Source organism: Apostichopus japonicus, chromosome 14, assembly GCF_037975245.1.
Source record: "Apostichopus japonicus isolate 1M-3 chromosome 14, ASM3797524v1, whole genome shotgun sequence".
Taxonomy (NCBI): Eukaryota; Metazoa; Echinodermata; class Holothuroidea; order Aspidochirotida; family Stichopodidae; genus Apostichopus; species Apostichopus japonicus.
The window spans coordinates 26,371,023-26,385,590 of NC_092574.1; the positions used below are offsets into that span (position 1 = coordinate 26,371,023).

At 37.1% G+C, this 14,568-nt stretch overlaps 1 protein-coding gene across 2 annotated transcripts in view; it reads right to left on the reverse strand.

Annotated features, from left to right (window-relative positions):
* Positions 1–14,568, reverse strand: part of LOC139979573 (von Willebrand factor A domain-containing protein 3B-like) — a 59,252-nt gene that overhangs the window by 20,595 nt on the left and 24,089 nt on the right. For both annotated transcript variants that reach the window (XM_071990509.1, XM_071990508.1), the window contains 8 exons: positions 14,419–14,560; positions 12,188–12,312; positions 11,442–11,576; positions 10,441–10,544; positions 9,909–10,059; positions 9,194–9,292; positions 6,972–7,216; positions 2,310–2,452 (listed from right to left, as the gene is read on the reverse strand). In XM_071990509.1, coding sequence (XP_071846610.1) covers positions 2,310–2,452; positions 6,972–7,216; positions 9,194–9,292; positions 9,909–10,059; positions 10,441–10,544; positions 11,442–11,576; positions 12,188–12,312; positions 14,419–14,560 — 1,144 coding nt within the window. The remainder of the gene's footprint in view (positions 1–2,309; positions 2,453–6,971; positions 7,217–9,193; positions 9,293–9,908; positions 10,060–10,440; positions 10,545–11,441; positions 11,577–12,187; positions 12,313–14,418; positions 14,561–14,568) is intronic.

Consider the following 14,568-nt stretch of genomic DNA (forward strand, 5'->3'; position numbering starts at 1 on the left):
TAATCATGTCTCGAGGTAACGAATTAGGGTTTAATTTGCTTGACGAGTCAGTTTAATATCTTGAGCAAAGTGGTATGAGAGAGGTCATCATTTTGGTAAGAGATGGCAATTTATTATTTGATAACAAAATTAGACCACAATGATTGAATATAAACCAATTTAGCTACATATAAAAAACGTTAAAAAAACATTTTGACCCTTGCTGTATGTTGGGTTTCAATGGCACACAAGAGTAATTACACTAGAGAATGGTACAATAGTTGGAAACACAGGCCTAACAAGATCATATTTATTACTAATATGAATTAAGGTTACAGTAATTTATTTCCAATAATCTTTGTCAGATTAAAGGTTTCATTTTATGAAAGCTGCTTGCCACTGTTTGTGTTGTTCACCTACCCTCCACCAGCCCTTTCCCCCTCCCAAAGAAGTTTGGGGGCACTCATCCAATTTATGATACATGTCTCATGCCTATAGATGAGCGACCTTTATATCTAACGACCTACTTTATACAGACCTCATTCACAGCAGCAGATTGAACTACAGAGAAACGACACGTTTATGGAATGAGCGTCATGAAAACTTTAAGAGGTACAGATTCTGAACAAAAAACCTGAGAAGATGTGTTTAGCAGGTAAGATTGAACTCATTTGTAAATGTCACATTTACTGGACTGCTTTACTCGTAGCGCCTCTAAAGATTCCCATCTTACTACCCATTAATCGGTAGGTGAGGCTACCTAGCTGTAAAACTGGACTGACAGAACCTATTTATTTTGTTTACTAGCAGAAACAAACCAGACACAAGAAAACAATTTAATCAAAATGCAGACCGCTAAACTAGTTCCTTTATAACCTAAGGAATTAAAGACTTGCCCTCCAGACAGGTGTTTCAAAACACTCAAACCAAACAAGAGGGGAAAAAAAGGCACAAATCTAACTTAAAGCTGTGTGCAGAGTTTGGTCACTATATTGTAATAGCATTGCTCTTTTCTCTAGCTGCCATACGGTTTGCTATGAATAAGTTTGGTTACTACATGGTAATACCATTGCTCTTCTATCTAGTTTACATACGGTTTGCTAGGAATAAGTTTGGTTACTATATAGGGTCATAGCATTGCTCTTTTCTCTAGTTTTCATACAGTTTGCTATGAATAACTATATATGGTAATAGCATTGCTCTTTTCTCTAGCTGCCATACTATTTGTTATGAATAAGTTTGGTTACTATATGGTAATAGCATTGCTCCTTTCTCTAGCTGCCATACTATTTGTTATGAATAAGTTTGGTTACTATTTTGTAATAGCATTGCTCTTTTCTCTAGTTTACATACAGTTTGCTATGAATAACTATATATGGTTATAGCATTGCTCTTTTCTCTAGCTGCCATACGGTTTGCTATGAATAAGTTTGGTTACTATATAGGGTCATAGCATTGCTCTTTTCTCTAGTTTACATACAGTTTGCTATGAATAACTATATATGGTAATAGCATTGCTCTTTTCTCTAGCTGCCATACTATTTGTTATGAATAAGTTTGGTTACTACATTGTAATAGCATTGCTCTTCTATCTAGTTTCCATATGGTTTGCTAGGAATAAGCAGTAAGGACATCATTCATTTTCATCTTACAGTTTTCCTCTACAAATTCCTGCTACAAATCAATCCTTTCAATCTGTAGACAAAGGTATCATGTTATTTTTTCTTCTAATTGAAGAAATGAAAGAAGTGAGAATGTGGTGAACACTAACATCTTGCCAATGAATGTTCTTTCTTGATATTTTGTTCTTTCTTTCTCTTTGTTTTTGTACATTTTGCTACGATTCCTATCGTTCGGATATACAGGATATCCATTTCTTTCTGATGTTCATTTCAATGCTGCATAGCTAAAAGAAATTCTAAATGGAGTGCTCCATTAAAGCACCTCTGATCAACAAGGCTTGATTCATTAGATTTCTTGCCAAACCAGTACTACTCCATTGCAAAGAATATCTATAAATTTATCAGATAATCCAGTGAATGTGCCTTTTTTTTCTCCTTGGAAATCTTGGAAATCTTTTTAGTATGGTGATATATCTTTTAGAATTACTGCACTTTCTAAAGTTAATGTTCTTTTCAAAAGAAACTTGGAAAGCTTTCAATGATAAAAAAAATAGTGTTTTACGATTAGTTTTGTGTCTCCTTTAAGTTTGATCAATGTCGGACAAATCAAGGGGCAGCTGAGAATTTGAGTTTCAAGTATTCAAGAAAGAGAAAATAGAACAACTGTGACCACTTATGAATGTTCTAACCCGAACCAGATGGATTTACCTTCCGTTTGGATGCCACTATCAGCAAGTTGATTTTTCTTCTCTTCTTGAGCCTTGCATCTTTCTTGTAGGTTCTGATGTTCGGCATTCAGACTGTCAAAACTAGACTTCAAGTGATCATGTTCCCCTCGGAGCACTTCAAACCTAAAAAAAAAGTTATGTGAAGTATTCATCTTTAACGCCAGTATCCAGAAAAGTTAGATCAAGATATTCTCTGCAAATTGAGTTTCTATAAATAATTAATCTTAACTTATAGGATTGGTAGAAGTACCAGCTTGTCAAAATATCTGCAAGTAAATGGTGCATGACCAATAAAACAAGATTACTACGGCAAGAGCATAACATAAAAATTAAGTTTTTATGTTCTATAGTCGATGAAAGATTTGAATTACTGCTCCGAATTTCTCTTTTCCTATTTAGACAATTCCCCCCGGGCAAGCGGTTCCCATGGGGATCGAGACAATGATGAAATAGTTACATCTGTTGCTAAAATAAAAGTTATTCAATCTCATATTTATGATGGCACAGTTTCACTGCAAATGGTTTCACAAGAATTAAATACATTTAAAGTAACTGGTGGGGTATTGCAATGCCACCATTTCAACCACTTAAAAGCATATTTAAACACAAGAAATATTACTCTTACAGTTTGCTTTACATAAATGTCAAAACAGATGTATTTTCCTAATGTTAGTTTACTGTTCCATATCAGCATATTAATGCTGATTTGTTTACCCGACACTACTTTATGGTCTCTGTGACACTTGCTATCACCTCAAGTGTACCCAATTTTTACCTTTTGAAACGCATTAATCCTTCACAACAACTTCAGAACTTGTAACCCTAACCCTGAAGAATTCATGCAAAATCGAAAATATTTCCCTGGCAAAGTGTTAGGTCGACGGTACAATTCAGAGATGTCAATTTGACACAAACAAGATTGGTAAGCAAACAAGCGTCACGGAAAAGCAATAAAACCGTCCCAAAATTTAAACGTGCAGCCCCAAAATGTCTGTCTTTCTGAAACCTTTAGGAGCACATATACTTTTCATGAAGGACAAACATCTCAAACTATATTTACCCGAGTAGTTCATAAAAACAGCAGTATTTCGTAAAGCCAGTTTAGAAGGCCAACATTTTTCTCAAGTTGTTCATAATTATAAGAGGCCACTACAGGAAACTTAACAATTACATTCACTACCTTTGGCCATAAATCCTGTCGCGGTAATATAAAACTCAAAGTAAATCAACCACCCTCTTTGATCAAACTACAGACTGTCGCTTATGATAACGTGTCTACGTCTTTTTATGCTCTCCACAAACTCTCTCAGAAAACCATGTCAAAGTTTGTAGGATGAAGAAAACCTTGGCAAACTAAACTCCACTACATAAAATATCAAAGAGTGGGGCTATCCAGGAGTGGCTGGTATGCTCCAGTGGACAAAATCTATACCGACGCTTCATTAATCTTTCAATAGATGAGTGGGCAATCAATGGGCCCAGGGAAGGAACTTTCCATCGACCCAAAGAGGGTTCATAAAATAAGGCCTCGATATAAATTATACTTAAATGCGACAAGTGTTAGTAACAATGAAGTAAGTCAAAATTAAGTTGGTTGCCATGGAGATTTACAACAAGGCACAGTCTGACATGGGTATTTCACTGATCTCTTTTGTGAGATGTTAGACAAAAGCAAGATTTTCTTAGCACTTCTCTAGCCTCTCACTTTTTTTCAGATTAATTACTTATTCAGCTAAGACTTCCTTGAAAGCTAATAGCTGTCGCTAACAGGGACGTCGCTAGAGGGGGGGTGTGGGGGGTGTCTCACCCCCCCAATCTTGGTAAAAATGACGATAGTTGGAAAATTTGAGTGCGACAGTCGGAATTTCCGACTGTCGGAATTTCTGACTGTCGCCAGCTTCAATTCGGAATTTCCGACTGTCGCGCTCTAATTTTTCTGACTGTCGCATTCTTATTTTCATATGTTCTTGTAATTTGTGAGTGACATAAAATTTTCGATCAAAATTGACCTTTAATCAGTCATATTTACCACGTTTTCCTCGTCACATTGAGAAATTGTATCTCGCGATCCTTATACTCCACCATACAAAACTTGGTATGATTTTGAATACTCTAAAAAAAAAATACAACGTTCGCCAGCTTCAATTCGGAAAATTTATGTATTAATTTTTCTATTGGGTGGGTCGACCCTGTTCCCTAGCTTAAAGTAAGTTCAGGATATACCAGGGACGTAGCCAGGGGGAGCAGGGGAGCAACTGCTCCCCCCTTTGAGTGTCGAAAAAAATGTTTAAAAACTGTCGTTTTTTTAGCATGGTATTTTGTCAGTGCTCTTTTGATCTTGAATACTCGTCAACTCCGTTAACTCGATTATAATCGTAATAACATGCAGGCCTACTGATTCAACTACTTACTTAGTTTGGCAGATGCAATTAGATAAATTTAGCCTATTTCAAACCTACAGTTGGCCATTGCGTAATAAAATACATATTGCCTACCTAACCTCACTCGATGGAATGTCACGAACCGTATGCACAACGACGACGACAAGTTCGTTCTCATCCGTTCTATGATTCGTCCTTAGTTGTTGCACGAACAGCATGTTATGAAGCTAAGCTAGCAATCGTACGTGATACGCACTTCCTATAAATAATTATTACACTGTTAATACACGGAGATAACAATATTTTTTAGGCCACTGCAAATCTGGCTGTCTTACAAAATATGAAAGTTTATATTGTCCATCAGTTAAGTTCGTCAAATGTATTTAAGTCCAGACATTGGACAATAAACAAGAATCATCCTTCTGGAAAAATTGCAAAAGAGCACTATGTTTGTCTTTCTGATATATTATGTAAAAGAACATGTAAAAGAATTCAAACAGGAAACAAAATCTGCTGATAAAATGATATCATATCATAATGATGAAACTGGCAACAAATTGCACCAGATCGCATCTAAGGACCTTCAATTGTTCAAAAAAATCTCAAAGGGGAGGGGGACACCCCCTCCCCTTAGACCCCTCCCCCATATCAATCGCAAAAAGTGCTTCCCCTTTCAAATTCCTGGCTACGACGTTGGGATATACATTGTCTCTATGGTATACAATTAAAACACTCAATGCTAATCTACAGAAGTTTAAAAGTGCCATCAACATAAGCAAAACTTTGCCCCATAAGGTACAAATGTATTGAAAAAAGTTCGGAACAAAAGTGCAGTCGCGAAAGATGGGGTGTCTGACTGACACTGACCGTATCGTTGGCGATGAGTGCGGGGGGGGGGGGGGGTACAAGGGAGCAGTCGGAATTTTCTGACTCCAAAACCCATCCAGTTGGAATTTCAGCCACTACACCCCCCCAATCATCAGGCCTTAGCTACGTCCCTGGTCGCTAAAAGCTATTTTATAGTGTAATCCTGAGTGTGTTTTCTCTTTTCCATCTGTGAGGTTGGTTGTTAATCATCTGTTTGATTCTGCAGACTGATAAACCCTACCCTAATTGAATGAAACAAAGTAGGGGCTTGATACATGCAGATCTGGAAAGGTTAAAGATGGACAATGCAATAAACCAGGAATTCCTTTCACAGTTATTAACCTGAGATTATCGAAAATGAATAATGTCTTGACACCAGCACAAAAGATTTTTTGATTATCATCAAATTTTACGTGACGTTATAATAATAGTTACATGTAATATTTCATTAGTTAAAATGAACATAAAAGGCTCCCTTAATAAACACTGCATATGTATGTAGATAAAATAGTATCATTGTCTCTTGAATTGCTTGACTTCAAAGCTGGGAGATCCCTTATCTGGCAGTGGGAGGGGGTTCCTACATTACGAACGCTGGTGGCTTGAGTGCTTACAGAACTGACAGTTGCAGACAGCACAGTCACTGAGGTGGGCTCTAGCATAGAGGGTTTTCATATCGGGAGGGTGGTGCCAAGTACAGGGCGGTCCTCTGGCAGAGGTCAATGCTCTTTTTCTTCTCTCTTCTGCTGCCTCTGGGGCTTTGCTTGCATATTTCAATACATTGAAAACTAATCTGCACCGCATTATAGAGAGTGTGGTGGCAGTGCAGTTGTGATCTAAGGTTTGCAGGTTTCAAATCCTAACCAGATCATTATGTAGTGTCTTTGGGCAAGGCACTTTATCTCCATTGCCTCCCTTCACCCAGGTGTATAAATGGGGACTTGAGAGGTAACTTGTAAATATAGTTGTGTGCCCCGGCTTGGGGCTGCACCCTATGGGAAGTCCCCCAGTGAACATGCAAATGTGATGCACTGTAGTATCCCAGGAGAGATTGTTTGAATTGTGCACACTTGGGTTTGTAGGTGTGACAAGTTACCAATGACCAGGGGTTAAGTGTTGTAAAGTCTTGTGAGATGGCCTTAGCCTCAAACAAGACTGTAAACCTTCAACTTATTTATCATATTTATCTATTACATAATAAAATAACAATAATTACCTGGTTTTCTTAACTTATCCCACATGAAAGGAGCTGCTCTACCAGCAGCTTGAGCAGGATTTCATGCACATCACACAACTGTCATCCTAAGTTATGATCACTTGCTCTTAGCATGACCAATTGAATTCATATGAAGCTGCTTTCAAGGTCGACCCAAAGTTTAGCTGGATCTACGTACCTCTGAAGGGTAGTCTTCTCCTTCTCTTCTAGTTCACCCTGGTGGACTTTCACCTTCTCGTGCCTGTCCCTCAAATCCTGATGTTTTTTCTTGAGACGATTGTGGCGACCCAAGAGACGGTCACTCTCTCTCTGAAATGTTGAATGTTCTGTGAGTAATGTTTCATGCTTCTGTCTGAGTGCCTCTTGCTCCTTGTCGGCTTCGTCCCGTTTCTTCAAGCTCTCTTTCAGTTCATCCTTCAGATCCTGAGATGGAGATGGAGTTAAAATGATCATAGGAAATGAAACATTCAAAAATGTTACATGAGAAACAAAATAATTTCATGTGATGATGAAGCTACCAGCTACCATTTCAACAATTATTTCTAGGTTATAGTTATAATTTTAAGCATTTCATGACAAAGGTCCCAGGTCTAGAAAGAAAAAAGGTGGACATATTGATCAATGAAAACCATTGTTTCTTTTAACACCATAAACTAACACAGTCCAACAGAGAAATACACTCCAATCACATCTTCATAAGGTTCTGAGAACATGAACATCGCTTTGTTTGAAAAAGATTAAAAACTGGGGAAAGTTCTAATTCATAGCCTAAAGATCCACTGTTTAGTATCCTTTGCTGGAAAGGTTCTATTACATAGTGTGAGAAAATCTATGATTTTTTTTGCCACTCTGTGAAATATCCTTTTCTTCTCTGTACTGGTATAGTCTGTCTTAAGTGCCACATCAATTTAGAAAAGGCTGGGTGTTTAGATATCAAATATCCATTAATAGTCAATATAGAAAAGTTATGAAAGAAAGAATTATAATGTTGGATTTATATATTACATTATAAGTAACCTCTACAATTCATATTTAACCTCTTTCTGACAGAAATCAAAAGTGAACATGACTTCCAAAGCAGAATTTTTCGAAAAAATTAAGAACAATTGATGTACGGTAATAAGACTCTTTCTATAAGGAAATGTTTTTGAGTAGAGCGTATCGTAGATATTGCAATGACATTAAATATGTGCCTATCTGATGAATATCACGACAGGTAATCCGTTATACAAAAGCAAAATCAGAAGAAATGCCAAATATCTTACTACCTGAAGAAGGGAGATTAAATTAATTCAATCTAATATTCAAAAATTATCAATCAAACTGTTTTTGTCTGTCTGCATGTGTTTGATTTTAATTTTTTCTTTTTTTGTTCCGTATTGATGAGTTTTCTTGTCAATTAAGATGCAAATTTAAATGTTCAACAGAAGAAATCAAATTTCCTAAAAAGTAAAGCAAAAAGTGGAAAGAAGTCCTTCCTTGGAGGTCTTTAGATATTTATTTTTTCAAACTTAATTCATGATATTGAGAAATCTCAAACTATACATTAATTTATAAAAATTTTGAGTGCATTTGTGTTGGAATAGATCAAGCCTATATTTGATATTATTTATGATTCTCCTTAGTTATTTAACAGTGGCTATACAGATTCTCTTTCGTAACGTAATCTAAACCATCGCATTATTATACACCGATCAAAAAGAATGACTAGTACTGCCATAGAAATTTTTGCCCCCTGTTGACATTTTCCCATCTATGATGTATTAGGTTATGTATGCATGTATGCATGGGTGTATGTATGTATGTATGGGTGCGTGTATGTATGTATGTAGGTTATATCAATCAGATGCCATCATGGTTTCTATTGATGAAACTCTGAGTGGTTAATGTCGTAAACTTGCACACACACAGAGAACACCCAAAGCCAACAAACTCTAAGATTTTTTTTCTAAGCTGAGCCAATCATGTCAATTGCTGATGATAAATAAACTACAATTGCACAAAGATTATAAAAAGTGAGAGAAACCCTGGTAAAAGAATCTGGACAATCTTCTAAAGAAAGCAATGGGGAAGGTATAGAAAAACTGAGATAAGTGTACCCCCCCCCCCGCACCATACCATACCATCATTGCTTCCCACTATTGCCATTTATTAAAAGTAAACGTACATCCAGGTAAACTTTAAATAATGTTGAATAATTCTGTGATAGTTGCAAAGTGAAGATTAATAGTTGCTTCTTTTCTGTAAAGTGTAGACTGCCATTTAAGTGCCCTGTTTACCTATCAAACTATTTCAAAATGTCAGCAAGACAAAGCTTTCACTGGGTTAGTTTTTTTTCCCATTTCATGGATTTTATTGACAGAATTTAACTTTAAAATTTAAGATTTGATGTTTGTTTACCGTTTGGGCTTGATTAGAATCGTCTTGATTCTTGCGTAGTTGTTCCCGAAGATCTTGAAGAATGCCTCGGATCTCCTCTGGAGAAGTTTCATCAGCTTGCTGCAATCATTAACATACCAGATAAAAGGTTGTCGTTAAGACTGGCATTAGTTAAGAAGATATTAACAATATTCAGGTTTACCAATGGTATGATCTTAGTTCGAATGAATGCTCAAAGTGACCTTAAGTGGAGCAGACAATTACAAGGGGTGATCAGGGGACTACGGTTCTAGGGTCACATAAAATATGGAAAATATAGGGAGCTGGGAAAATATGGGATAAAGAATGAATTGAAAACCATGCAGAGTGACTACATGGGTCCCAGGGACAGCTATGTTTCAGTCCCACAACTAGTAAGCCCAAGAAAAAGATATTTTTGATAGAGTAGAGAAACTTTAATGACCTGAGCTATCAAAAACTTTATATTAATAACATTCCTCATCAACTTATGGTTGGATAACCGAAATGGCACTGACCTGCATATCATGAAGACACCGATTCATTCGAGACATCCCACCAAAACATCTTACATATTTTTTGGATGCAATTATGAATATCTTTTGAATTTTGAATTTTCTTGCACAAGGTTCAGGAATGCCAATTTAATTATCCCATGAGAAGCATTTATACCATATTATGAAAGACTCTATTTAGGAAGGACTGATAGATTACTTACCACTTCAGCGGTTACAAGCACAGGTTTAGATGTTTGCACTTCACTCGTTGAGGACGGTGGTCTGACCAGGAAGGGATATTTCTCATTTGGATGACTCTCATTCAGGTCCCCTGGGCTAAGATAAGGTTTCTGACCGTTGGAATTAGCAGTCCTGTCCATAAAAGAATGTTTCCATATTAACTTCTTGTTTACGATTGAATTCAATTTGTCTCATTTACAATCTAGTAAATATTCATAGTACTACCATTTACTAAGACAATGCTGGTTAATATCCAAAATACACTTAATGAATAAATCATAAAACCAATTTCCATGACAACCATTTTAAATAAGGGAGATCCACCAATCACCATTGGTCATCTTTAACTTTAACTTTTTCTGCATTTCATAAATAAACTAAACATATATGAACACTTACTTCTGTACCAGACTTGTTCTAGGTGATGTGTATCATACATTATGTAACATGCATGGAGGTGTTCACTTTAATGGAGCTGATATGATTCAATTCTAGTTGTTACAATTAACTTACAGGAGTAGTGGCTGGGTGGGCTGATGGATGCTACAGATGTATCTAACCATAAAATTGTAACGAGACTGCGCGATCATGACTAGGGAACTTCGTATGACACTAATCTGAAATGAAGTAAGAATGATCAATTATAACATTCCATTCAAATGAAACATTTAAGCAGGATACCATGTTTGTAAACAAAACACAAATACTTAAAACAAGCACCGTTTTCTATATCATAGCATCACATGATAATAATCAGGTTAAATGCAAGAAGACTGATCAATCAACCAACAGACCAACCCACCGATTGGCTGACTGACTGACTGACTGACTGACTGACTGACTGACTGACTGACTGACTGACTGACTGACTGACTGACTGACTGACTGACTGACTGACTGACTGACTGACTGACTGACTGACTGACTGACTGACTGATTGATAGGTTTATGAGAATTAACTCTGCAGATTATGTCCCTTTGGGTGCAACAAAACTGATCACTTAAACTAAATCAAACTGTCTGGAATTTAGAAAAGTATAATAATGCCAACAATTCCTCAACCATAGTACTTCTGTTTAGCTCAGTTTATTTTCCTGTCCTTTTCATCAAATTTAAATAGATATTAGTGATACCAAGGTTAAAGGAAATCATACTATTAACTTATGTTAGTTTCAGAGATATGCTTGGTTAGTGTTCAAGGTATATCGGTCATTTTGTGACCTGTTTAATAAAATAAAAACATGCACATAGCTACAACAAATGCTAATATATGAAAGGGCATCCACATCACAATGTAACAAAGTTGAGACAGTTAAATGTATTATGCTTCCTGCAGATAACTAGGAATTCTTTTCCAATACAGTTCTATGCCATCATAACATCACTTCACTTCAGTAAGTGGTGAAGTGAGGTTTACCGACCTTGTGTTTATTGTAAGTTACAACAATCGATGGCTCACCAAAGTACTTTTATACCATGACAACTTCATTTATAAATGGTAAGATGATGTTTACCTTGTGTTTATTGTAAGTTATAACAGTATAAAATTTAGCCTGCTTGGATTCTTCTTTCGGTCCAAACTGAACAATGCCAGGAACCCAGACTTCAGCTTTGCCCTTTATTCCTCTGACTAAAACATAGTCACCAGTCTGAAATTGGAAAAAATGAAATAGAGTTTAATGAAATGAACACAAAATTCAGGAAAATTTTGATAACACCATGTTTCAAAGTTATTTAGACATCACCTTTTAAAATTTTCGCTTGCACAATCTATGTGAGATCACCACCCTTCGATACTTGTTGTTATTTATTGGACTCATCAAATTTGCAAGCCTTGTCCTGCTGATAATAGAAACTTAATTCTGATATGCTTAGCTTCTGACCTTTTCAGAGCTTCTGACAATATGCTTCCAACATTTTGAGACATGTGACATATATGACATTTTGGAAGATATGACACTTTGAGATATACAACATTTTTGGTATTACATTTTGAATTCTTTGAATTTAAAAAAAAAATTATTCAGGCAGCCATTATTTATAGATGAATAAACTACCAAGACCATAAACATGTTTGAAAAATTGTTGAAAAAGTTTAGGGTCCTGACTATTTATATTGTGTGAGTTTCACCATCATTAAGAAATTAATAAAAGCCATTAGGTCATGTCCTTATTATCATCAAATCAAAGTAAACCTCATTATACTTTTATTTCAATCACATGTACAACTTTGGCCAATGAGTCAATTGATTGGACTAACCTTTAGTCTCGGCATGGCTTTAGCTCCAGAAGTAGCTATCACAAATCGACTGGCTACCTTCAGCTTACCAAGAGATTGAAATTTGACTTCAACATTCCTTGCATCTTTATTCTTCACCACCGCACCTTTAAAATAAAAGAAAAATTGGTATTTCATAATACCTGAAGTACACTAATTCTTAGTTTACAACTATCCAGAGTTGCAACTAGTCTCTTCATTTTTAAGTTGGGAATTGAGTCACTGTTGGTGGTTTTCCTGGCTGGAGTGAAGTAATTGACTGGAGACAGGCGTGTAGCCAGGGGGGTGACAAAGAGGGCAGCCGCCCCCCCTTGAGCATATTTTTTTAATTTTTTTTTAATGTTTATATGATATCGCTAGTAATTTCAAAAGAGAAAATGCTGAGATGCAACTTACAAGGCCTGGGAAGTGCCATTTCAGAGGCATTTTCAGATATCTACGGCTCTGATAGTTTGCCTACATTTTCGCCCCTCCCTTGGCAAATTCCTGGCTACGCGCCTGACTTGAGAAAGCTGTATTACCTCTACGTGAAAGAGTTGATGAACTTGTATGGCTGGTAAGTCACTTCCCTTTTCAAATTTAGTGAAAATTCTATATCAGTTAACTAAACCATGAAATGGTTGAACCAGCTGGAGGAGGTGGGAGAGGGGACTGGGGAGAGGGGATGGAGGGAATTTGTGATTGTGGAAGCTCCAAAATCATACAAACATACACATGAAAAACACCAGCAGAATAACGTTTTGGTTTATGGTGGTATTAAGAATGATGAGAGTTTAAAAATTATTATTTATGTCAAGAAAAATAGTTATCTGATACTTTTACAGCTAATCTGAAATGTCCCCTATACAACTTTTTAAAGCAAAATTATGATCAACAGGTACCCTCAGATCCCTTACTTGGATCTGCCCCTGTACACTAAGTAGGCTTGCTGCCCCTGTACACTATGTAGGAATGCTGGGCCTGTACACTATGTAGGCTTGCTGGGCCTGTACACTATGTAGGCTTGCTGGGCCTGTACACTATGTAGACTTGCTGGGCCTGTACACTATGTAGACTTGCTGCACCTGTACACTATGTAGACTTGCTGCACCTGTACACTATGTAGACTTGCTGGGCCTGTACACTATGTAGGATTGCTGTACACTATGTATGCTTGCTGCACCTGTACACTATGTAGGCTTGCTGGACCTGTACACTATGTAGGATTGCTGTACACTTCAAGGCTTGCTGGGCCTGTACACTATGTAGGCTTGCTGTACACTATGTAGGCTTGCTGCACCTGTACATTATGTAGGCTTGCTGAACCTGTTCACTATGTAGGCTTGCTGGGCCTGTACACTATGTAGGAATGCTGGGCCTGTACACTATGTAGGCTTGCTGGGCCTGTACACTATGTAGGAATGCTGGGCCTGTACACTATGTATGCTTGCTGTACCTGTACACTATGTAGGCTTGCTGCACCTGTACATTATGTAGGCTTGCTGAACCTGTACACTATGTAGGCTTGCTGAACCTGTACACTATGTAGACTTGCTGGGCCTGTACACTATGTATGCTTGCTGCACCTGTACACTATGTATGCTTGCTGCACCTGTACACTATGTAGGAATGCTGGGCCTGTACACTATGTAGGCTTGCTGTACACTATGTATGCTTGCTGCACCTGTACACTATGTATGCTTGCTGCACCTGTACACTATGTATGCTTGCTGTACCTGTACACTATGTAGGATTGCTGTACACTTCAAGGCTTGCTGGGCCTGTACAATATATAGGCTTGTTATAATTGGGTGCAATTTGTACCGGTGTCTGAGGCAGTATCAGACATGTATGCAAGACAGGGAACAACACATTATTCCTAGACAGTTGTAAATATCTTTCTGAAAATACAATTTTTTGCAGACTTTTGAGAGGCCCGTAGACATTGAGATTAACAGCCTGTACTCTAAAGAGGAGAGATCCATCCTTTGTCTTTGACTGTTTTTCTACTAACAGCTATGAATGGAACCACTTTGCCCAAACTTGTTTAGTTTTCAAGTTACAGAAGCTACTTTAATGTTGTTTATTATTATACAAGTTCCCTCACGTATTAGGGAAGGGGGGAGGGAGGGAGGTACCAAACTAGAGAATTGCATATTTTAGAAAGGGAAATTGCTCTGAAGGTGCTAAGCAATTACCATTTTTGGGGGTAATATTTTTATTTAAATTCATACCTGGGTAATAAAGGCCATCATCCATGCTCCGTGCGATCACTTTCTTTCCTTTATTCAGTCTCAGGTTTCGGTATTTTCTGGACGGTTTCTTTGTCTTTGGAGCAGGTTTAAATAATTTGGTCTGCTTGCTTTTTAAAGGTACCTGAAAGA